Source organism: Ochotona princeps, chromosome 3 (genome assembly GCF_030435755.1).
Source record: "Ochotona princeps isolate mOchPri1 chromosome 3, mOchPri1.hap1, whole genome shotgun sequence".
Lineage (NCBI taxonomy): Eukaryota > Metazoa > Chordata > Mammalia > Lagomorpha > Ochotonidae > Ochotona > Ochotona princeps.
The window spans coordinates 34,378,153-34,402,891 of NC_080834.1; the positions used below are offsets into that span (position 1 = coordinate 34,378,153).

Sequence of the window (24,739 nt, forward strand, 5' to 3'; positions counted from 1 at the left end):
CACCGAGTGACACGGTGCTTCCCATCCTGGGTATCTTGCACAGGTGATGTCACCAGGAGGAACAGGAGAGACTACTGTCCTACTCCTCTCAGAGACTACTTGTGAACCTCAGAGCAGCACAGCAGGGTCCGAGAAGACAGACCCGTGTGGGTCCTTGGTGGGTTTACATTTTTGGCTCATCTCCTTATATAACCACCCCCCGCAGCAACATCGGAGTCGGACTCAGAGTCTGAAGTGCCACTCTCCTGGGAAGGAGTGTCCTCAGGCCACTGGCACTCGGAGCAGGTGCTGGGGTTGGGCAGCATTATGGCCTCCGCGCTGGACATCAGCAGGCTTGGCTCCGGGTTACTGTGGTCCTCCAGGTCACTGATGTCCTCTGGGAGGGGTGACAACCTCCCAGGGGCTTCCTCTGGGTCCTCGTCCAGGAGTCTCATGAACACAGATTTCAAATCAACATTGAAGACAGTTCTATCCCCGGAGCCCACAGGGGAGCAGCTGTCCCCATCAGGGAAGGGGTCTGTGGTCCGGCCCTCTGGCCTCTCACTGGTGCACTCTGGGGGCGAGGGGCAACAGTCCCACCTGGGGCTCGTGGGTGGCTCAGCATGGGTCTCTGGCGAGTTAAGCTCCTCCACGTCCAACTCCCTAGTGCCCAGGTCGGGGGACTGAGACCCCTCCGAGGCGGCCGGAGAGGCGGAGTCCTGAGTGACAGACCTGCCTAACAGGCCGTGCATGGTGTAACCACCAGCGTTGCCTCTGGGGGCTGTTTCATTATCACTGTCGCTGTCATCATCATAGTTGTAATCCCACACTTTCTTCTTCCTGTTGACGCAAATGACCTCTACCGTGTCCATGGCTTCCGATGGAGGCAGATCAGGGAATATCCAGGCAAAAACGTTGTGAAAGTTCTTAAAAAAAAAAAAAAAGCAGAGTCTGCATCAGTTGTGTTTAGGCCTTTTACGTCACGACGCTTAGAGCGCTTGTACAAAGGGGCAGAGAGATGGTGACGGTGAGGACTTCACCACCAAGCACAGCAGCTGATGGTGACATGGTGGTTGCCACTGGCTGAGCACTGCTCTTAGAGCTCCTCACACATGCCTGTCCCCTGAAGGGAGCTGGGGACTGACTCTCAGAGCCCCTGGCAGGTTCCTGATCTAAGATGTTCCAGGTACTTGCACATACTCCTGTATTTGACATGGTCCCCGATTATGTATGGTGCGTAACATAATGTAAGCAATTATGGGAACGACTGTGATGCTGAGACCTGCTTAGCACTGCCACCCTCACTGCCCTCCCGTCCTGCACAGGCACTCCCCACCACACACCTGTCTGCCCTTAGCTCTAGCCAGACTGCTGCGGGGGCGGGTGGGTGGGAATTTTTCCCCTGGGTTGCTTAAGGGTCTTCTTACTGACTCATAGGAGTTGTTTATATAACCGGCACACTAAATAATGTCTACTGCTTATGCTCTGTGTATTCTCACTATCTGTGGTTTATGCCGTTCGTTGAAAACTCATTTGTTTCTGCTCTTTGTGTCTGAGACAAACTCCCTTACCTCCTATACAGATGTTGCTCAGCTTATGCTGGGGAGACATCCCCAGTGAAGCCAATCAGTTGAAGATACCCTAACTCAGTGATGCACTTCATCGACGGAACAGTTGGGCTGAATCACTTAACGAAGGCCATATTACACTAAGGTATTGAATTCAAGAAGTTCTAAGTATACTCTCTACTGAACATGTATTGCTTTTGCACCATGGTAAAGTTAAATATATATATATATATTTACACCATAAGTGAGGAACCATCTGCCTTGCTTCCTAAAACCCAAGCCCTTCCTCATCCTGGTCTTCAGTTCACCTGTAACTGAGCTTTGTGGGGAGTTTCCCTCCCCAGTGGGCAGCCTTGACCGGCTAGCTTATTTTCTCTCACCAGCCCGTGTGAGCTGTGTTTTCATAGGCGCAGGTTTGCTTCTGGGATTCCCCGTTTGACAAGGTCTTTGCTAATACTTTCCAGTGGGCTCTGATAAATGTCTTCACAAGTCTCTGCATCTCCTGTTAGATTTATTCTTTGAGTGCTTTAAAAGGCACTATGTTTTTAACTGTGCAATTCTATTCTGATGAAGTTCAAAGTCAGGCAAAATTAATCCACGCTGTTGGTTACCAGGATGATGTTTATCCTTGGTAAGGGGTGATAACAAGGTAGCAGTGGGGAGCCTTCTGGGGTGCTGCTCACGCTCTCTCTGTCTCTCTTTAAGAGGATTTGTTTGTTTACCTGAAAGGCAGAGTTGGAGAGAGACAGAGATCTTCCATTGCCTGGTTCATTCCCAAAGTGGCAACAACAGCCAGGGACAGGTTGAGGTCAGGAGCCCGCAGCTCCATGCGTGTTTCCCACATGGGTGACACAGTTCCAAGCACTTGGGCCACCTTGCACTGCTTTCCCAGGCATTTTAACAGGGACGTGGATCGGAAGTGGAGCAGCCAGGACATAAATGGGTCCCCACATGGCATGCCTGCATGGTAGCCAGGGTCTTAATGTGCTACACCACCATGCTGGCACCATGTTCTCTGAGCAGGAGTCACAGTAGTATGGTGAGTTTGTGGAAATTTACCAGGAACACACCTGTCATATGTATGCTTCATGTTCTGGATAATGCAAAGCAGTCTCACATTTAACTTAGCAAACAAATGCTATTAATCTTTTGTGTATAAACTTATGAATCTCCAGGGTTTCTAAGTGTCATGAGGATTTTTTATTTAGACAAGTGTATCATTTGTAAGTTGTCATTGTCTCTATCTTACTCCTTATACTTGAAGCTCCATAAAGGTGGGCTTTTTGTTCAGTTTTGTTCGTTTCCTTTTTTTTCTAAAGATTTATTTATTTTTATTGGACAGTCAGATATACAGAGAGGAGGAGAGAGAGAGAAAGATCTTCCATCTGCTGATTCACTCCCCAAGTGACCACAATGGCCAGAGCTGAGCTGATCCAAAGTCAGGATCCTGGAGTCTCTTCTGGGCCTCCCACGTGGGTGCAGAGTCCTAAGGCTTTGGGCCGTCCTTGACTGCTTTCCCAGGACACAGGCAGGGAGCTGGATGGGAAGTGGAGCTGCCGGGACATGAACCGGCGCCCATGTGGGATCCCAGTGCTTACCAGATGAGGACTTTAGCTGCTAGGCTACTGTGCTGGACCCTGTTTCATTCGTTTCTATATCCTCAGTGCCAAGAACATTCTGATACATGTAGATACTCATTACATTTTTAAAAGAAAGAAAAACGCTATTTAAAAGTTTTAACCTCTGTGTAACGAACATACTAGATCGTAGAGTTCTGACTTCAACATAGAGTAAAATTTTAATGGAGAGACATGAGGTCACAACCTGTAAAATGGAGGCAGTTTTATCAGTTGTGAAGGGAAGTTGGTTACACCGTTAGTAAAGTTTGGAGAATAAGGTGAGTGAGTTCAACGTAGAAGAAAATCTTTCCGAGTGAAAGAGGACAGTGTTTCTATGAAAAATAAAGCATTGTGATAGGGGAAATGATGGACAGAAACACTTAAGTAAAAAAAAAAAACTGAAGCTTTGGAAGTGAAAAAGATTATGATGTGGACTCGGCTGAGTGGAGGCCATGAGCAGAACCAAAGCCAGCCCAACAGCTGGATCCACCAGCAGTGGAAGTACCACCGTGAGGGTCCCTTCTGGGAACTGCTACATACTTAATAACAAACAAAATAGTGAAACTCATGATCTAGGACTGGCACCTGGGTGGCACACTAAACCTCTGCCTGCGGCACCAGCATTCCATGTGGACACCAGTTCGAGTCCTGGTGGCTCGCTCCACTTCCCTAAGCTAGCAGTCTTAGGAAAGCAGCAGAAGATGCCTGCACCTGTACGGGAGACCCGGAAGAAGCTCCTGGTTGCTGGCTGTGGAGGAGCCCAGGTCCAGTTATTATGGCCACTGGGGAGGGAAACAGATCTTCCCGTCTCCGCCACTCTCTGTAACTCCGCCTTTCAAATAAAAAATAAATAAATCTTCAATCAATAATGAATGTCAGAGGAGCTTTAGAGAAATATATCGCTAGTGGCATTTTAAATCAGTTTTCAGATTTTCAAGTCCATTTTGTAAACATGTCTCACTGAAGTCATCTAAAACTAAAAGGTGATCTATTTTAAAAATTCCAATGCACCATTCATAATGGACAAAGAAAAGGGGAGAAAAACTACTGGGAAAATCAGTCAATCCAGAAGCCCTCCAGCTGGGACGTGGTACGTGAATAATCCTGGAGTCCTGTGGAATCATTGCCAACCGTCGTTAGATCAAATACAAGAAGCAATCACAAAATGCACAGATAACTGTGAAATACAGGCAGTACCCAGGGGAATAACGCACCTGGATGTTTTTAGAAAATTATATTTCCTGTGAAAATTTGCAAGTATGAAAGCAAATGCCTTCAGTTAAAGACAAATAATAAACATAGAAAAACGTCAAGCTACATACCAGGGCTTTGGGTAGGTTGCTTTTTAAGCATATACAACCAGCGCGTTTCAGGGTCACTGTGATGCTCATAATGGCCATTGCTATCAAAGACACAACAATGATTCCTCCTATTTTGGCAGAGTCTGTTGATTCTGATGAAGAAAAATCAAATGCTTTGTTTCAAAGCAATGCAAGAAATAATCACAGGGGCACACGATATCTGGTGTTAGAAGTGTACGTGAATCCAACAGTTTATCCAAGTCTTCTATTGCTTGAATACCAAAGAACGCATAGTCATCCAAGGGTGTCCTTTTTTAGAAAATGAACTCGATTTAACTTTTTAAAAGTAAAATTGCTTTCAGCCTCTGCCCCAGCACTGCCTTACCCAGTATAGGAGCCCCTCCCTGAGGATTTTTGGTTATATGATCGGTTGACATGACACTAGCCACATCGCAAATCCCCATAGTAGTATGTACTGCACAGACGAAGGCAGGCAGGAAAGAATGCATGGGAGAAAAGCAACCCAGGTATTCCGCCTCAGGCCACCACAAAAATCAGAGCTCTCAGGGGCTCCCTTTGACCTTTGAAGAGGTTCCTTCAGCCTTTCCTTACAATTCCTTTTGGGAAATTGCAATTTGCTGAGCAAAACCAGCCTCTTAGCCTCTTCCGAAGTATGATGGGACTGAGAGGAAGCCGACTATTCCGTGACTAGCTCCCTTAACGTTCCACAAGGATCTCCCTTCATGTTAACTTTGTACCTGAAGACTTGAGCAAAATACATGAAGAGAAATGAGGGGAAAAAAATGGGTTGTGGGCCCAGCACGGTAGCCTAGCCTTGCACATGCCAGGATCCCATATGGGTGCCCGTTCTAATCCCAGGAGCCTTGCTTCTCATCAAGCTCCCTGTCTGTGGCCTGGGAAGGCAGGAAAGGACAGCCCAAAGCCTTGGGGCCCTGTATCCGCATGGGAGACCCGGGGGAGACTCCTGGCTTCGGATTGGCATAGCTTCGGCTGTTGCGGCCACTTGGGGAGTGAAGCAGCAGAGGGAAGATATTCCTCTCTGTCTCTCCTCCTCTCTGTATATCTGACTTTCCAATAAAAATAAAATAAATCTTTTTTTAAAAAAAATGGGTGTGCACTCTTGGCCCCGCAGAAGATTAGGGAATCAACGGAGAGTTCCTAAGGGCCCTTGCACTGGTAGGCGGCATGAGATTCAAGAGTCCACGACCCTCTCCATCACGGGTGGAGACTGGAATCGGGCCCAGCTACTGAGGCACACCTTCACAGTATGAAATCCTTACATGCATAGAGTTGACTTTCCTCAACAGGACACTGTAAACCACAGTGACTTCCCAGGTGCAGCAATGGCAAACAGCTCAGGCTTTGAGTCACGTACCCCTGCAGTTCCTCTGCACTAAACAGAGGACTTCATTCAAACTACTCCAAAGACACCTTGCAAACCACATGATGTGTCCTAGTTAACGGGTTAGCACAGCTCTTCTCTAGCTGGGGTATTCTCATAAGGTTGATTTTTTTTTTATGAGAGCTTATACTTTTTTGTTCTTAGCTTGATGATAATCTTAAAAACATATTAGTCTGTCTTAGATTCCTGAAAAATCACGCAGACAAGCTATTTGAAAATATTCCCCTTTGAGAGAGTGGTCCTGTCAATGCTGTGACTCAGGAGAAGTTGTAAATACCCTATTTGTAAAAAAGGAGTCAGATCATCCCACATCGGAAAGGAGTGATCAGACCCAAGTGTTCAAAATTTAGCCTTTGGGTCAGTGTAGTGCCACAGGAGGTGCAGATGGCGCTGCGGTGCTGGCGTCCCACACGCACATTGGCTTGAGTCCTACTTACTCTGCCTCCCGTCCATCCCTGCTAATGAACTTAGGAAAGCATTCGAACATGGCAAGTACGTGGCTCCCTGCCAGTCACATGGCAGACTCTGGTGGAGCCCCTGGATCTTGGCTTTGGTCTGGGCCACTCTGGCCATTACAGCCATCTGGGGAATGAAAAGATTTGTCTGTCTCTTTCTATTACTCTTCCTGTCAAATAAATAAGTAAAGCTTTTTAAAAATTGGCCTTTTATGAAAGTTTCTTTGCATTCATTGTTAAAATTTGAAAAATCAATAAAAAGCTAAAACCCAAAGAGATCTCACAAGCCCAGCAGTGAGCTGAGTCACAAGGGTAGGGCATGTCTGGTTCCTCTGATCTTGAATGGAAAAGACAAAGAACTTTGTCAAGAGCTTGATGAAGCTTGATCAGTCTCTCAGAGCAGCTCTCTTGCTTGCCCTGCTGGACCCACACCACCACCTGGCACCTGGATGGTTGGCATCAGCCTGTAGAGTGAGTCAAAAACAAAGTGGAGTAAACATGGCTCATTGCTAACTGAAATACTTCTCACTTTTGTAACTTCTGCTTTGCTTGCTTGGCTATGAAACTGTGTGAGACTGACTGAGCTCGCGGGGCCGAGCCTCTACGTGACCTTCAGTACAGATGGCTCTCAGTTCCCGGGAATCAAGATCCAAGTCTGGTTAAATCACAGGTGGCTCCAATCCTGAGTCTGGTTACCTCAGCTGCTGGGCTGGAGAAGAGACGGGCACAGACTGTCCAGTTGGGATAGGCAGGGAATGCATAGCATTTTCTCCCTTGCTATTCCATACAAGCCGTTGTAAATTGCACCTATAAAAACTCTGTGAATGTGCTGTCTGGGACCTCACTCTAGTAAGGGGTGTTGGTCCAGGCTGATCAGTTGTCTTTTTTTTTTTAAAGATTTATTTATTTGTACTGCAAAGTCAGATATACAGAGAGGAGGAGAGACAGAGAGGAAGATCTTCCATCCGATGATTCACGCCCCAAGTGACCACAATGGCTACTGCTGCACTGATCCAAAGCCAGGAGCCAGGAACTTCCTCCAGGTCTCCCATGCGGATGTGGGGTCCCAAGGCATTGGGTTGTCCTCGACTGCTTTCCCAGGCCACAAGCAGGGAGCTGGATGGGAAGCAGGGCTGCTGGGATTAGACCCAACGCCCATATGGGATCTTTGTGCGTTCAAGGCGAGGACTTTAGTTGCTAGGCCACCGCACTGTGCCCTGATTGGTTGGCTTGTCTCTTATTATAATAAAACTTTGCTGTGACTGTCACTGGTGTGTGCAACATTCTGTGGTTGGGTGGATGCAACAAGCTCCCTGGGCTCCTGGCTTCTGGCAATAGCATTCAGGTGCTCCCTATCCATCCCACATTTTTTGATCATGAGGGGGCAACCGAGGGGGGTCTTTGTTTCCTACAATGGGTTCCTATATGTCATAGAACCCCCCAAGCCTGGGTCAGCTCACCCAATGCACAGCAAGCCAATCACTGACACCGGGGTGGCTGAACAAAGCAGGTGTTTATTTTGCAAAGCACAGAGCCAGCTACTGTTCGCTTGCACAGGGGAGAGGGGTGGATTAAGGTGGGTAGTCTTGCAGAGTAAAGCTGGGGGCGAGGAGGGGTGTGATCGGCTCTCGTGCACGTCTCTGGTTGGTCCACTGTGTCCGTGGCCTTCCTTGGATAGGTCAGTGATGGGAGGCTGGCGGGTTCTTTTGAAAATGCTGTGATGGTAGACCGGGCTCCGGCTGTCTGGGGCCTATGGGTAGATTGGTGGTTATTTTATTTGATCAGGCTGTGGGGTGCATGTGAACTGTCTCAAACTAGACTCTACAGTTAGGCTGTTGGAGGTAACAATTACACCCTGTTTGTGATCTGGAGTCTCATGGGGCCTGCCTGACCCTTAATTTAGGGAGTTAGTCTTTACAAGGTATTGATTTCCAGTCATGAGTGAAGACAGAGGAACTGAAAGCTTTGGAAGATAGACTGGGACCTGATAGTCTGTATCTATAATTGGGCTTTGCTTTCAGATAACTTTTCTGACCCCAAGGTTACCATCTTTGCCTTGCTCAGCTCACTTCTGCTATACCCTGCCAGACACGATCCGGCTTGACAGCCTGCATTGCTGGACCCTCGGGATGCAATCCTCTCCCCTCCTATGTTTGCGTCACTTCCTCCGTCTCCTTCCGGATTAATTTCTTATGAGTGGTATGAAATGACAAATATATTTTGCATAGTAAGGGGTTTCTCTGATCTAAACATTTCAGTATTGGCATGGAAATACACCATGCCCTTTCCTGTCCCAGCATCTAGAGGCTCTGTATTTTATGGCAGTCTTTATGGCATCTCCATCTCTCTCACACTGCCCTGCTATTCTCTTTTCCACAGACCCACCTGCTCATCCTGGGTCCCCTGGCTAACCCAGGGTCATCCTCCCATCTCAAAGATGTTTAATGTAATCACAACTACAAAATCCTTTTGTCATGGAAAGTAGCATGGTCCCCTATCAGGGATTAGGGTGTGGATATCTTTGGGGGGAAGGGGCCATGACACACCTTTCTTGGGTCTTTCCTCCAATCCTGCCTTCATGCTGTAGGAGTCCTGCTCACATCCCCCTAGGCAGTCTGGGTACCCCCAAGTGCCACTTCCCCTGTTGGTTGACATGTTTCAGAGGTGCTCCTCTAAGGAATTGCTCTGGGCCAGAGTGGGACTGCCATACTGAACTGGGGGGGTGTCCATCATAGATCCCTATTAGGAAGCAACCAACTGACTGACTTGGGAGTACAACTCACATTCCAGAAAACCCTAGAGGTCATGCCTGAAGGAGGCCTGAAAGGGACCGCATGCTTGCTTAGTTCATTTCTACCACCCCATCCTCGTTTTTCTTTCTCCTGAACTGTCCTCTCCCGTACTGATAGCTCACCCTTGAGCAAGAATTCCCAGCCCAGACTCTGCTTCTAGGGAACATGAACCAAGAGATGCTGCCTATTTAATAAGTGAGCCCCATCCCCCGCTCATCTCACCCCTTTTCTGCTTTAATTTCTTTCCGTAACAGCTACTATCACTCAGCACAGGATCTAGTTTATCTGTGACCTTGCTATTCTGTCTCCTACTGGAACGTGAGCACAAGGTTGGGATTCTTACCCGTTTTGTTCACTAATTTATCCACAACATCAAGAAGAGAATCTGACCTACTGATTGTCTCCAAGAGACCTTCGTCAAATGAATAGAATTTTCCTTCAATGCCCCATTAGGAGCAATTAATTGAAGCTTTGTGAGGGGAGGGTATTTCCCCAGGTTTTGGGGCTACAATCCTCTGTCAGTCTGTTTACTGCTCCATCCAGGAACCCTCCCCCAAACGCCTTTCCCTGAGAATGGCTGAGTAAGTGTAGAATCAGATGATACATGGAAGACGGGATGCCTCAGTACGTGGACTGAACCGCTCGCTGAGCCTCAGATAAGAATCAGACATTAAGCATTTGGCTAGCTGGGGCCACCTCCCCATTAACGGTCTTGGACAAGGTTGAGGAATGGAGGCTGACTTAAGAGGCATGATGATGTACCCATCCACAGGAAGAAGACAGGACCTGACAGCATGCAGTGGCATGAATATTTCTCAGCGGATGGATTAGACAGTTGGAGGAGATAGTGAGTGAGTCACTACACGGAATGCCTGCCTCCAAAAACCCCAGGCCTCCTTGGATGTGACAGGAAACCTCATCTGTCTGTCATATCACTCATGTGAGGTTTCAGTGTCCGGATGAGGCTTGTTTGCAAACAAACCACACAACATATGGACATATGGTAAAGCCAGAGTCCAGGCTTTCTCCCCAGCTCATAGCACAGAGCTTCAGAAACCCATAACACCTGCGACCAGTGACAGCCACATCATCTGCTCCTCCTAACAGGCCCCCTTATAGTCACAGTTATGGTTTGACTGTGAACAGTAAAAGTTAATGGCCACATGACAGTATTGTGTCATTTGTGTGGTGGGGGCTGTGCGCTTAAGAATAGATTAACGTAGCAGTATTTTTCTTATACAAGTGAGATTTCGCTTTCTCATGCATTCTTGCCACATGATACCTACTGCCATGTATGGCACAGCAAGAAGGCTCTCACTTGGCTCCTTGATCTTGAACTTGCCAATCTGCAGAATTGTGGAAAATAAATCTCCATTCTTCTTTACCCTGTTTCAGGCTTTCTATTGGGACTGGGAAATTTAGCAGGGCTTCTCCAAGGGAGGTTTTTTGTTTTTCAATCTCTTTCTAGTGAGAGTTGGAGACCTTGTTAGTTTCTAGAAAATAATACCCAAGGAAGGTTCCTAGGCTGGATTGTTCCCTGTGTATTTCTCAGTGTGGGGGAAGGGTAAGGATCACCCTGTTCACTGTTCCGACGTTCTTACAAGAGATCTTGCAAGAGAAAAGCTTTACAACTTAATCCCTGACTGTCCCTCATCCATTTTGGCATGTTCCCCTCTCACTCGTGACCCAGAATAGTGGTCTCCTTTGCCTGGGAATCACTCCCAGCCTCGCTGCTTCCACTGTAGCACTCTTGGCTGCCTCTGCATCCAGCTGCTCTGAGAAACTCAGCTTGGTCTAGCATTTGGCTTCAACAATGGTCAATCTTAGGAAACAATGGCATTCAATCTAATCCTGGGTTCCTGAAATAAAGTTCTTTCCATTTCAGAAAGATTTCTGACTTTATACAGGTAAGTGTCTGACTAGCCCCGCAGCATGACAATAGGAGAATGACTCTATCAGAAAGCTGAGGCTGGCCAACAGAAAACACGTCTGTGTTGTGCCTTTATTGGTCTTTTAGTAGCTCTAAGAATCTTAGACTCTTCTGTAGGCTTTCTCTTAGAATAAAAGCATATATTTCCAAAACTATTTTTAAAAATGGACATACCTGGTTCCTGGTCAGGTGGAAGGAAGGTGCATTTTGGAGGAGGTTTAACTACATTTGTCAAAAGTATAGGCTCAAAATAAACAGACACACAGTAGTTGCTTTTTGGAATCAACTTCTCAATGACATAGCTGATATTTCCACTGATGTTTTTTGGTATCCTGGGTTTATGCTGTCAAAATAAATAGAATTAAAAGATATTACTTTGTTGCAACATTTTTTTTTTTTTAAATCCATACAATCAGCTTAAAAAAAAAACACATTTATTTATGGTAAAGGCAGAACTACAGAGAGAGAAAAAGAGAGAGAAGGGTCTTCTACTGGCTCACTCCTCAGCTGGCGCAAGAACCAGAGCTGGCCCAGAAGTTGAGCAGCCAGTTAAGATCCCCGTGTTTCACAGCGGAGTGTCTCCAGCTCCTGACTCCAGCTTGCCGCTAATGCACACTGGTGCATGCAGCACTAGTGGCTCCTGGAATAGGGTTCCTTGACCCACATAGGAAGTCTGGACTGAGCTTCAGGCCCTGGCTTCAACCCTCTCCCCACTGCACCGGGGGGGCATTCGGTGAGTGAGCCAACAGATGGGCGTGCACATGCTCTCACTCTCAAATGAAAAGGTGAAATACAGGTTGTGGAATTAAAATAGAAAAACTGATTTTGGTAACAAAATAAGTAAGAAATCCCAGCACAAAAGCTGGCAAATGGCTTAACAGGTTAATCCTCCCTTTGCTGGAGTAGCTGGTTTGTACCCCGGCTGTTCTATTTCCTGATCCAACTCTCTGCTTTTGGCCTGGGAAAGCAGAGAAGGTTGTCCCAAGTCTTTGGGCCCCTGGGCCCATATGGGACACTTGGTAAAAGCTCCTGGCTCCCAGCTTCAGATCAGCCCAACTTTGGCTGTTGCAGCCATTCGGGGATAAACCAGCAGATGGAAGATATCTCTCTCTCTCTCTCTCTTTATAACTTTGACTTTTTAAGTAAAACAAACACATCTTTTAAAAAAAACTTGAAATTCCTGCATAGTTTTTATAATATGCTTTCTCTGTGGACTTTTTTTCCTTTGACATTGCCCTTAACGTGGTTGATTTTCAGAACTATCTGCAAAGCAGGCATCTCCCTGCTCGACAGATCAGGAAACTGCACAGCTCAGGCAGCTACTCTCCTGTCTCTGGAAACACCCTGCCTCTTCTTTTCCTTCAAATTGGTTCTGTTCCATAATTTACAAGAAGGTATGAAGCCTTTCATGAAGAGAAACTCTCATATCATGTTTTATAGTTTCCAAAATGCATGCTTACTAGCAGCTGAATAAATCTGGATTTCTGGAAATTCAGTCTTTTGTGATAGTGTGTTTCTGTTGGCAAGGGAGAGAAATGATGAAACAGGGTAACATGCAAGGTCATGCATGCAAATAATAAAGTAGCAAATGGGGATCAAGGTACCCAGTACCACAGTGGGATTTAGCCACTGAGCTATCATGCCACACCTTATACCCAGTATCACAGTGGGATTTAGCCACTGAGCCACCACACCAGGCTCTATACCAGTACCACAGTAGGGCTCTCACATCTCTTACGGAAGCCTGTGTGGCAGAAGGAAGAGCATACAGGTACCTTGCTGGGTGCAGCCATGGCACCATTTCAGTAAGTCTACAAGCAAGGCCAACCTTCACCTGCTCCACCATCCACTCTTACTTGCACTAGCATACTGCAACAATACCTTCTGGAAGACTCTATCCGCATACAAACATGCTACAATTTCCTCTACCTTCAAAAGTTTCTCCTCTTACCCTACCTTCCCTTGTAGCTACCAATATGCATTGTTTTCTAGAAAACTCTTTGATAGCCTCTCCTTTATCTTCCATTATAGCTGCCCTTCTTTCTCGAATTCACCCAATCCAGGCCTTGCCCTCTTCACTCCACCAAAACTGTCTTATTAAGGGCACGATGCCTACCGTGTTGCCTAGACCAAAATTTTCAGTTCATAGTCCTAACCTGTCTCATTTATAACATTTGGTTCAATGGCTCCCACTTTCCTTCCAGAACTTTCCTCTCTCAGCTACCAGGACCTCACTCTCATCTAGTTCTCTTCCCACCACATAGGTTGGGTCCTTCTTAGTCCATTTTGCTGTTTTTTCCTCACTTGGTAGACTTCCACATTCTAGAACATTCTGGAGTTCCATCCTTGGACATCTCTTCTCTGTGTGCCTCCACTTAACAGATGAGGAAATCCAACACACATCACAAAGCCAATGACCCCAAGTACATTTTCCTCACTGGGAGGACTTCCCCAGATTCTAGGCTCAGTACCTCTGATTCCTGCCAACAAACATCTCCTCCAAGGTGCCTTCTGGGTACTTCGATTAAGCACACCCAAAACTGAGTGCTGATAACCAACTCATAGCTCCTTTGTCCATAATCAAAGTGTCAGAGACCTGACTTTGCTCTTGTTCTGCTATACTGAGGCAGAAAGGCAGTAAAAGACTAATGGGGAAGTTGAAAAAAGTAAATCCCCAAATTCTCTGTTTAATCTATTTGACTGAAATCCCTTATCCTAGAGCTTGAGGCAAAAGACAGAATAAGACTACCTGGAGATGAGGGGAAAAAAAATGCAGGCTTGGAAATCCTTCACTTAGAAGCTGCATATGGATATAATGGCCAGATGACCTACACAGCAGGTGACTTCAAAATTACACTAAGGGTCCTCACCCAAGACCAACTGCTAGAAAACCACAGTGCCAGTTGCCTTCAGGGTCCCCAGTCCTGGAAGCATCAATCTGAGCTTCGATTCTTGGCCTCCTTCTGCTCCTTCATGCGATAAGCCTTTGCTGCTGCGGTCTGTGTGGACTTTACTGAGTGCATTGTATCAGGTTTAAGGAAACTGGTCCACATCTTCCTACTCTCCATTCCTGCAACATCACGCATCCAGTATGCAAGCATTGCTCACTGTACTCACAAGGTCTGCAGGACTGATCACTTCTCAGTGCCCCCACAGCCACCAAGCAGTCCAAGCAACCACCATCTGCTCTGTGGACTACACCCCGCTTGGTTTAACTTAAGGATGAGTATTCTCTCGTGAATAAGATCCTTATTAATGATGATTTTCCACATCTAGCATTGTCCACATCCTAATCAGCCCAGGATGAATTCTCCTGGCTTTGGCCCGGTGCAGTGGTGGCCTCTGTGAACCAGCAAATGGAAGATCTCTCTCTCCCTCCCCAATCCTGTCTTTCAAATAATAATAACAAGAAGAAATAGTTACCTCAGATATGCAACGGTTCATGGGTTAAAAATAAATGAGAAATGGTGAAAATATATGTAATGTCTTTTGATATGCACCCTGAGCCGCATTAACTCACATTTTTCTCTGATTTCATGGCGTGTCGACTATAATTCATATGGGTATTAAATACAAAGTGATAACGTAATTTGTTACTGCCAGTGAAGTGACCATCATCCTAACTGGGTCCTAGCTGGTTTCCACACTTCCAGCTCTGCCCACCCCCGTGGTCTGTTCTTAATACGCATGTGGGATGATCTGTTAAACCCACAGTGCCCTAACGGGTCTGGTCCCTTGGCTTCTGACCTCACTTTCTCCAACCCTTCCTTCTTGGTCACACTCTCCTCTCCCTGCCATTTCTCAGGACTTAGGATCCTCGGCCTGCCTGTGCTCTATGTCCAAAAGGACTCTACCCAGAGTTTTTGTGGCCTAGTCTTACTCATTTCGGACTGAAATGAGCTCCCCAAAGCTAAGCCGCTGTGAGAGCAGGACCTCCCGCTGGATGTGGTTCATCCATTTTCATTGCTTATTTCCATCATCTGGGTGGTTCGAGACATCTGTCTGATGATACTGGGGTCATCTCAAGGTTACTGACCTTTAGTTGGGCCCCTAAGGGGAAATCAGGAAGGGACAGAGCTGCTGGGAAGAGCCAGTTCTCTTGCTGTGTGCGAGAACAGCAGGGGCAGGCAGACACTTTTTGTGCAGCACGTGCAGCCCAGCTAAACTACTCTTCAAGGGATTCTCACCTTGGTTTTCTGAAATCTGACTGCTGTCCTGGTCTACACCATTCATTTCTCTCTTCTGGGTGTCCCCTAACATTGTACATGTGACTTACTCTTTTAAAGACTGGGGCTGTTGGGCCGGCTCTACACATTGCTACAGTGAACAAACTACAAAGAGGAATTTTCTAAAGTCAGACCACCCTGAGGTGCCTGAGCAGTTCAACTACAGATTGCTTTATTTAAGGTGGCACACGTGTCCACAGCTAAGGCCAAACTGACCTGACTTATCCCTAGAGATCACTTACCGTCTTAACAATCCCTCCAGTCTCCTCACTGATGATGAGCTCTAAGTAATGTTCTAAATTGTTCCTCAGTAACTTGGGGAGGTTAGATGGAAATTTTACTGTCACATTAATGTGGTCTATGAGGTCAGTAATTTCAAACTCTGGTGGCTCAATATATACTGTGGAGAAAACAGAAAGAAAATAAACCCAGTATCAGCCAAAGACTGCAGAACGGTGTCTCCCACTGGCACGATACAACCTAAGTCTGGCCAATGATTCTAAAAGTTGCATGTGCTATTTTAATTTCATAGGTGAAAATCTTAAGAGCAAAAGTGAGGTGGTTTGGTTAACAGAGCCATGGAACCCTGAGGAAAGAGTCAGGTTGGAAGTCAGTAACTTTCAATTGTTTGTGTTTAAAACACGAAAGTAAAACAGACTTCAAATTAGAATAGCAATAAATAATCATGGCAGGAAACAAGGACAGGCAGTTTTCTTTCTATATGGCTAATCATCTTCTGTCTACGTGACGTGTAGATAACTATACCTACCCACGGGTGCTTTAAAAAGTGCACTGGAAAAGGAACTAAGAGCAGTGCAAAACAAGCTTGAAATCCCTGCACACAAATCTAAATGAGTGCATGCATATGTACACACACAAACATATATAGTGCAATTATTAAACATACATATACTATGAAATCATTCTAACCTACAGTTTTGCACAATCTATAATTTTAGAAACATATTACTATATACCTGGGAACATAAAGGCTGGGAAATTGTGGACCACAAGTTGGATGCTTGCACAGTCTTCAATTTCAGAATGATTTTCATTTTGTTTTAAATTGTTTAACAAAACTGAACAAGGAAATATGATAGACTTTTGTGGGCATGTGGCCCACAAAAATTTTTATCTTCTGGCTCTTTCAGAAAGTCCGATGGGACGCCTTGATTTTCACAGCTAAATCTATCTCATTAAGTGGCCACACCATGATTTAACCGATTCAATTATCTGAACATTCAGATTGTCGCTAATGTCTCTGAATAGAATCAATGTATCTCAAATCTTAAAACTAAAAAATGTATTAAAAAGGAACATATCGTTGAGTCTTCTTGGAGCTAAATTGTTCTACTTTTCCTTAATAATTTCTTTAGGACAAATGACTAGAGAGCAGTTCTGGGTGTGGGCAGGTCTGTGGTACAGTTTCAATACACACCGCCTAATCCCTTCCCAGGGTTGTGCCAGACAACGCACACTGCCCCCTGCCCCATCTGGCTCTCCATGGATTTTTTAATAGTTATTGGTTGAATCATGAAAAATATCTCATTATTATTTCAATGAGCACCCTTTAATAAATCAGGATGATCTATAAATTAATATTTACTTTTCTAGGTGTATTTACACACAGATCTATAGCAAACACAAATTTTAGCCGTCTCATATATTTTTCTGAGATTAGCACAAAAAGTAATGGAGCTGAAGTTGTCTTAGGGAGCTGACTCCAAGCATAGGGAAAGAAAGATGGGGCAGCTCCAGGGGCCTGTCACTGTGGTGCAGTGTTTAAGGCACTGCTTGAGATGCTGGCGTCCATCCATATGGGAGGGCTGATGGAGCCATGGAGCCTGCGTTCTGATCCAGCTCCTTGTTCTGTTTTTGGTTTTTAATTTATTTGCTTTCATTTGGAAAGCAGATTTACAGAGAGAAGGAGAGACACAGAGAAAGATCTTCCATTCTCTGGTTCACTCCCCAAATGTCTGCAATAGACAGAGTTGAACCAATTCAAAGACAGGAGTTAGGAGTTTCTTCCAGGTCTCCTGTGGGGGTGTCAGGTCTCAAGGCTTTGGGTTATCTTCCACTATTTTCCCAGGCCATAAGCAAGGAGCTAGAATGGAGGTAGAGCAGCTGGGGCATGAACCAGTGCCCATATGGGATGCTGGTGCCCCTGGAATCCACATGGGAGACCATGACAGAGTTTCTGGCTTTGGCCTGGTTTAGCCCCAGCTGTTGCAGCCATTTGAGAAGTTCATCAACAGATGGCAAATTTCTCTCTTCCTCTCTCTATATTGTTGGCTTTAAAATAAATGAATCTTTAAAACAAAACAGAAAGAAGATGCAGCTGTACTCTTGGGCCTCATGTGGTGCTCTCTTGTGCAAGAGCTATTGGGTTACCTTGTGGGCTGCTGGAGCTACCACATCCTGTCAGACTGTGAAAGGAACAGAAAAACAGCAACTATGGCTGCCCAAAGGGTCACCTTGTTTAGGCACTGGGAGACAATCTGCAAAGCCCAGATTATGGTTTCATAATCTTTTCAGAAAAGAAAACTTAAAGCTCAGAGCTGCCAAGGAACTAATGCAGTTGCAAAGCAAGGGATGGCATAGCCGGGGCTGAGCCCACGCCAGGAGCCTAAAACACTTTTCCAGCCCTCCTCATCTCATGGCAGAGTACAAACGATGCTCTGGATGATGAGGAAGTTGGCAAACAGAGGTCCACTCACAGTCCAGAGGCGTGAGAGTGTCCGAACAGTTCACCAACGATACGGCCCCTTGGAATCCTTCCACTAGGATGAAGTAGTTCTCATGAAAGTCTTGCCATGCCTCTGTTAGGTCACAAAATGTGCTTGTGATGTTTGTACAGCTTTCAATAGTTTTCATAGCTTCTGGTTTACTTTGAAAAGAGATGGAAAAAGGACAACTTTAGTACTTAGCTCATGAGAAACTATTTTCAGTGTTCCTTATTTCCTTATTCCTTTAGAACTCTGCCCAAATATCTCATATCACTTACATCAAGCCACCTTCCCTAAGCACCTTATGTAAGCTGTAACCCCTTACCGCCCACAACCCTGCACCTCAAGCCCTCTTATCCTGATCCTTTTACTTCTTCTTCTTCTTTTTTTTTTTTTTTTTAATTTTCATCGTGTTCACCTTCTCCTGCTACAGAGCATCTTCATTTGTTTAATGTCTCTGCCTGGTTTCAGAATGTCTGCTCCCGGAAGGCAGGGACTTGAGTCCATGGTTGGATCCCTAAAGGACAACTCTTAATTCTTTCTCTGGAATTCCGTCCCTCCTGGAGTAAAGCTGCACAGTCCTGTGCCTCAGGCAGCCCTGTTATTTTCATCTATCAAGCTTCAAAAAGGTAAGTGGGTGAGATTTGTGCCTGCACAAGGCAGAAGGAAACTTCCAGATACCCATCAGCCAGATAAACAACCCACAAAAAGATTCTCCAAGGGCCTGCTGGCTCAAAACAATGCCTCAGGAATGTGACTACTGTATACAGGCAGAAGGAAACTGAAAAAGGCTCCACACATCATATCACTGACCCTTGCAGCAACCCCTAAGCAGAAGCCACGCTGTATGCTAAGTGGTAATCCGATTAGTGACTAAACTAGACTTTGCACCCAGTGTCTACTGGTGTCCCACAGATGGCCCTAAGTAAAGAAAAGTGAACATAAATCACTGATATTGTCAACAGATCTTTGGACTTTTAGGAAACATTGAGACTGAGTAAATTAGAGAAAGCATTGCGGGGACCATACACAATAACTGTTTTGCTTATGGAATTCTGACACCCGGAAACTAGCTTTGATTATAAATGCAAGAATTGTCACAAACAGCTTTAGATTATTAAAGGGAAACATTTAATGAGAAACGGATGGTGCCTTTAGCCTTTTTAATTCTGTGAATAAAAATCTAACAGAGAGTAGACACTGATAACAAAAAGAGAGCATATTTAGCTAAAGGAAAAAGAAGTCAACTAACCTCATGATCGTGTACTGCAAACTGTAGTAAGCTGGTACAATGGAATCGTTTTTGAATTCCCATGATAAAACTGGCCGTAGATTCTGTAATGTCATTTTAAACACACAGGGTTTCCCTGAAAAATTGAAAGGGGTAGGGAGTGGCAGAGAAAAGCATTGGTGTTTGGAGCCCAGGGTGTCTTTGGCCACTGTTCAACCTTTCCCTCGGGATAGCCATGGAGTCTTGAAGCACACTAAATCTGCTGGACACAGGAAATGAGCCAATCAACATAGCTTCTTAATGAGCAACACATTTTTGGGGCAAGCAAGTTCAAGGGACAAGAACTCAGCACTGAGGAAGCAGAATTTGTCCAGAAGGGTTGTTCTGGTTATTGGCGACTTGAGGGATGTCGTAAGACCCATACAATTCAGATCCTCCTGGGCCACATGGAGTGTATCCCTCACTATCTCCACGCCAGCCCCTCAACCCAGCTCCTCGCTCCTTCCATCAAGTCCTCTTTAAGTTGAACTACAATCTGCTCTTCCACTGGATTCTCCACTGCACTTCCTTCCTGTTGCAGAGAAGCCGAAGCTGGGAGCGTAGGTGTGGCCTTTTGTAGACTGGCCCTTTGTAGACCATAGGCTCCCAATGTCTCAGTAGGTAGAATTCATGGGTCCATTTTACAGACCAGGAAACTGAATTGTTACACAGTGTTATGCAGCCCGGAGCATGGTGGCAGCTGAGAATCGAAGGCTACCCCTTGTCAAGCTCTGCCTTATACGGTAAAAAGTTGTAAAGAGCTTCTGGATTTCCTGTTATTAGCGCTCAGGCCTTTGTGGTTGTCAACTGTGTTTATCACAAGATCTGACACTTGTTGAATGTTTAGTGGAGATCTAAAACTAATTTATATAAGTAGGTAAGAAATTTAGTTCATGTATTATTTAGTCAAAAGACCAAGAAGTGGTCATAGTTTTTAAAAAAATGTGTTTTTCTTATTTGGAACGAACAAGTGGAAGAATGCAAATGAAATGGAAATCATTTCTAGATAATTTTTTTTTGTTTGGCATAACTGGGGTCTCCCCATTCTTCCATTAGTGAGAATATTAAGAGTTTGAATATTCTTTCAAGGGTTTTTCAAATGACCTCTAGTGTTAATTTCTAGAAATACCATTGAGAAAAAAAACCGTGAAAATTAGTCATAAGGCTTCCAATAAAATAGACAAAAGATATGGGATAAGAAATCAGATGGTCACCTCAACAGTTTATTCAAAATTAAATCAAAACGCCAAAATCTCTTACCGTCCCAAGCACGTGAAATCCCAAACATCAGGCTGATGTACACTAGGAAGAAGAAAAACATGTCAGAAAAGCAACCAAGTTTTCTCTGGGCTCAACTTAGAATCATCGCTCTAAGTTTCAGAGTCTTCTACACACATGTATTCATACTGGATTCAAACTTTCTTGTGCTTGATAAAAAAACAACAAAAAACCAGGGGTGGGTGTTTGACCTGTTGTTTAAGATGTTACATCTCATATTAGAGTATGTGAGTTTGAGTATCAGCTCTGGCTTCTGACTGCAGGTTCAGCAGACATGTACGGGGGAGGGGGGCACAGGTAGTAGCTTTAGTTGTTGGGTCTCTGCTGCCCTTATGAGTTCTTGGCTCTTGGTTTCAGGCCAGTCCAGCCTCAGCTGTTGTGGGCATGTAGGGAGTAAACCAGCAGATGGGAGCTGTCTGCCTAGCAACATGTGGTCTAAGAATTATACCCTGAGTTTATGCAAAAGCAGATCTATGCAAGATCTGACACTAACAACGAGGATTGGGCTGGTTAACAGTATACCCTGAGAAGCGGTTATCTACCTAGAAAATTCTCCAAACGTGATTGAGCATGTTGCTAATTAATAAACTTCCTGATGGAAACTGGTGAGTCTCATCATGGGGTCCTTTTGTCTGGATGTGACAGTGACTTTAGGGATTTGGGCTAAACAGCATTTTAGTAGGAGGACAGCAAGGATGCTAACCATTGTCAAGTGCAGGCATGGCCTGTACCCAGAGAACCATCCCTCTCATAAGATCCTCTACTGCTAAACCATGGAAAAGATGACATAGGGACATGGACAAAGGATCAGTGGCAAGGCAGTGAGAGGGATTGATCAGCAGCACTCGAGGAAAAAAATTACAACCTGCAGGGTTCAGATATGAGCTTTCAGCCTGATGGATGTGGTAGGAGATAAGGAGCTTGATCTTTTTTTTTTCTTTTTTAATTGTTTTTTTAAGATTTATTTTATTTTTATTGGCAATGCAGACTTTATAGACAAGGAGAGACAAAGATCTTCTATCTGCTGGTTTGCTCTGGCCACAGTGGCCAGAGCTGAGCTGATCAGAAGCCCAGATGCCAGCAGCTTTTTGTGGGTCTCCCATGTGCATCTGTTTTCCCAGGTTGTAAGCAGGGAGCTGAAAAGGAAATAGAATATCCAGCTGGGACAGGAAGCAGCACCCAAAGGGGATGCTGGCACTTGCAAGCAGTGGATTAGCCAGTTGAGCTATTACGCCGGCTCCAAGGAGCTTGACTTTCTTCCCTGCTCCTCCCCAAATAGGGTTACAAACTCTACCCTGGACAACTAAAAGAAATCATCTTCAAATTACACACAATGTATTCCTCATCTTTACTGAGTTCTATGTCACTCTTCTCTAAGAGGAGAATACTTGACACAGCTGCTGCAGGTGACTGGACACCAGACAGGCCCCTGGTGCTGAAGACATCATAGGCTTGTTCCTGCAAGAGTTAGGATACAAAGTAACACTTACCCAACAGACGAAAATGAAGGGACTGGACGGTTACAACACTCAGGTTCAAAAGCATCTTCCTTGGTTATTTTTTAAACTCTTTGCTTAGTTCTCACCTGAAGGGAAATCAGAGCAAGTGAGCAAAATTCTAGTGTCCCAATTGTAAAGGGAAGCATGGAAGCAAAGATCAGAGCACTAGGCCAGCAATATGGTCAGATTCCTGACTCCAGGCTTCTACCCTCCATGGGACTGGACCCCATACAGTTGTTCACCCTTCCTCAGTTTCTCACACCGACCTTCCTCCTGGACAGTGGGGATATTCTTTGAAAGACAGGATTTATTTATTTATTTATTTATTTGAGAGGCAGAGTTAAGAGTAGGAGAGAGAGTTGAAGAGGGATCTTCTTTTTTTTAAAGATTTATTTATTTTTATTACAAAGTCAGATATACAGAGAGGAGGAGAGACAGAGAGGAAGATCTTCCGTCCAATGATTCACTCCCCAAGTGAGCCGCAACGGCAGGTGCGCGCCGATCCGAAGCCAGGAACCAGGAACCTCTTCCAGGTCTCCCACACGGGTGCAGGGTCCCAAGGCTTTGGGCCGTCCTCGACTGCTTTCCCAGGCCACAAGCAGGGAGCTGGATGGGAAGTGGAGATGCCGGGATTAGAACCGGTGCCCATCTGGGGCTTTCAAGGTGAGGACTTTAGCCGCTAGGCCACGCCGCCAGGCCCGAAGAGGGATCTTCCATCGGCTGCTTCACTCCCCAAATGGCCCTGACAGCTGGGGCTGGGCCAGACTGAAGCCAGGAGTCTGGAACGCTATCCTAATCTCCCATGTGGCTAGCAGAGCCTTAGAACTGCAGGCCATCCTCCACTGCTTTCCCAGGTACCTTAGCAGGAAGTTAGATCAGATGTAGAGTAAGCTGGGACAGGAACAGGTTTCCGTATGAGACACCAGCGCTGTAGATGGTGGCTTAACCCACTGGGTCACATTGTCAGCCTTCAGGGAACAGTCCTAAACTTAACCTTCAAACAAAATAAGCAGCCACTTCCTTCAAAAAATTAAGCATACAAAGAACTATTGAGGAATCTTGTTCTTTTAAAAGATGATTTTTCCCCCAAATCCTTCCAGAATGCCTTTAAACATAAGCAAAAAGTATATCTCCTAACCCCTCCTCCTCTTTAGACAACAGACATGAGAATGCACATATAGTCCCTGCTCCACTGTGATTTTGCCATTTCAAATATATATATTTGAGGGGTGGGGACAATGCCATAGCTCACCAGGCTCATCCTTTACCTTCAAATGCTGGCATCTGCATCCCATATGGACACTGGTTTCTATCCCAGCTGCACCACTTCTCATCAGCTCCCTGCTCATGGGAAAAGCCATGGAGCATGGCCCAAAGCCTTGGAACCCTGTACCCATGTGGGAGACCGGGAAGAAGCTTCTGGCTCTTGGCTTTGGATTAGCACAGCTCCAGTCGTTGAGGACACTGGGGAGTGAATCAGTTGGATGGAAGATATTCCTCTCTCTCTCTCCTCCTCTCTGTATATCTGACTTTCCAATAGAAATTATAATAAATAAATATTAGGGAAAAAAAGAAGAAAGGAACTATGTGTATTTTCTTTCCTACTGCCTGTTCATGCGTTAGCCCTTTTTCTTACTGGTTTGCAGATTTTTTTTCAAACGTATGAAGGAAATCGGCTCTTTCACATCTTTTCTGCTTGCTCATCTACTTCTTGGCCTTTGATTCACCTGTGCTGCTTAATTTTAAACCTCCCAGAAACTGGTGAGTTTCAGATGTAAAGGTATTTTATTTTATAGCATCTGAATTATGAATGGTAGTTAGAATTCTGTTCCATTCTTAAGGTAAGAAAGGAGCTCTTCAAGAAAGGTAAAGAGCCCCAGCAGGTCTTGTTCACTCTCTCCTTGAGATCTTGTGTGCCTCAAACACTAGGGGTTCTAAGGCCCCAGATCCAAAGGAAAAATCGTATCATGATGTAGCAGATTGAGTCCAAGCCAAAAAAACTTCATTTAATGGGTCCTCTTGACTGTTTTGCCCAAGAAGCTCCATGTCATCATTTGTATCCCAGCTACACATCCTAGCTGCACACTGATGAGACTTTTAGGCGCCTTGGCCCACAGCTTGTCCCATTATTCCATGCCTATTCAGAAACACCTGCTAGGAGACGTCTGTGATGTATCTGATGCCAATCCTCATCTTCACAGTGGAGGAGATGCATGGTTGCAAACACTCCTTTAGATGCTGGGCACATCTCAATTGCTGATGCTATAGCTGATGCAACTCCCTGTTATATATCTTCTGTTAGGTATCAATTCTCTGTTACATATCTGGCAATGAAGATCCAGTCCCCAAAGATGAACTTCTAACACACACAGAGGTTCTGCTTTCCTGCCCTGAGCAGGAAGTCCACTTCCCCTTGTTTTGTTCCTGGTGACCCAAACTCTACTTTGAACCTTATGTCTTATGCTTGTTTACAAAAATCTAGTTTTGAGTTTTGTTCTCTAGTCTGGTTTGCCTTTTTTTTTTTTTAATTTTAAAACTTTTTTAAAAATTGATTTGAAAGGGTTGAGGGACATACACAGAAGGATCTGCCACGTGCTGTTCTACTCTCCAAATGCTGGCAACAGCTGGGACACCTGTGTGGGCGGCAGAGACCCAACGACTTGCGGCTCCCAT

At 45.2% G+C, this 24,739-nt stretch overlaps 1 protein-coding gene across 2 annotated transcripts in view; it reads right to left on the reverse strand.

Moving 5' to 3' along the window:
- Nucleotides 1–24,739, reverse strand: part of IFNAR2 (interferon alpha and beta receptor subunit 2) — a 56,498-nt gene that overhangs the window by 27,108 nt on the left and 4,651 nt on the right. Inside the window, exons 1-8 of one of the 2 annotated variants that reach the window (XM_004588619.3) lie at nucleotides 22,058–22,385; nucleotides 20,550–20,591; nucleotides 19,272–19,386; nucleotides 18,011–18,180; nucleotides 15,536–15,693; nucleotides 11,242–11,410; nucleotides 4,489–4,619; nucleotides 8–905 (exon numbers count right to left, since the gene is read on the reverse strand). In XM_004588619.3, coding sequence (XP_004588676.2) covers nucleotides 177–905; nucleotides 4,489–4,619; nucleotides 11,242–11,410; nucleotides 15,536–15,693; nucleotides 18,011–18,180; nucleotides 19,272–19,386; nucleotides 20,550–20,591; nucleotides 22,058–22,112 — 1,569 coding nt within the window. In that variant the 5' untranslated portion in view covers nucleotides 22,113–22,385 and the 3' untranslated portion in view covers nucleotides 8–176. Of the gene's footprint in view, nucleotides 1–7; nucleotides 906–4,488; nucleotides 4,620–11,241; nucleotides 11,411–15,535; nucleotides 15,694–18,010; nucleotides 18,181–19,271; nucleotides 19,387–20,549; nucleotides 20,592–22,057; nucleotides 22,386–24,739 lie in introns of those variants that run through there. The other variant, XM_058661699.1, reaches the window with a different exon arrangement.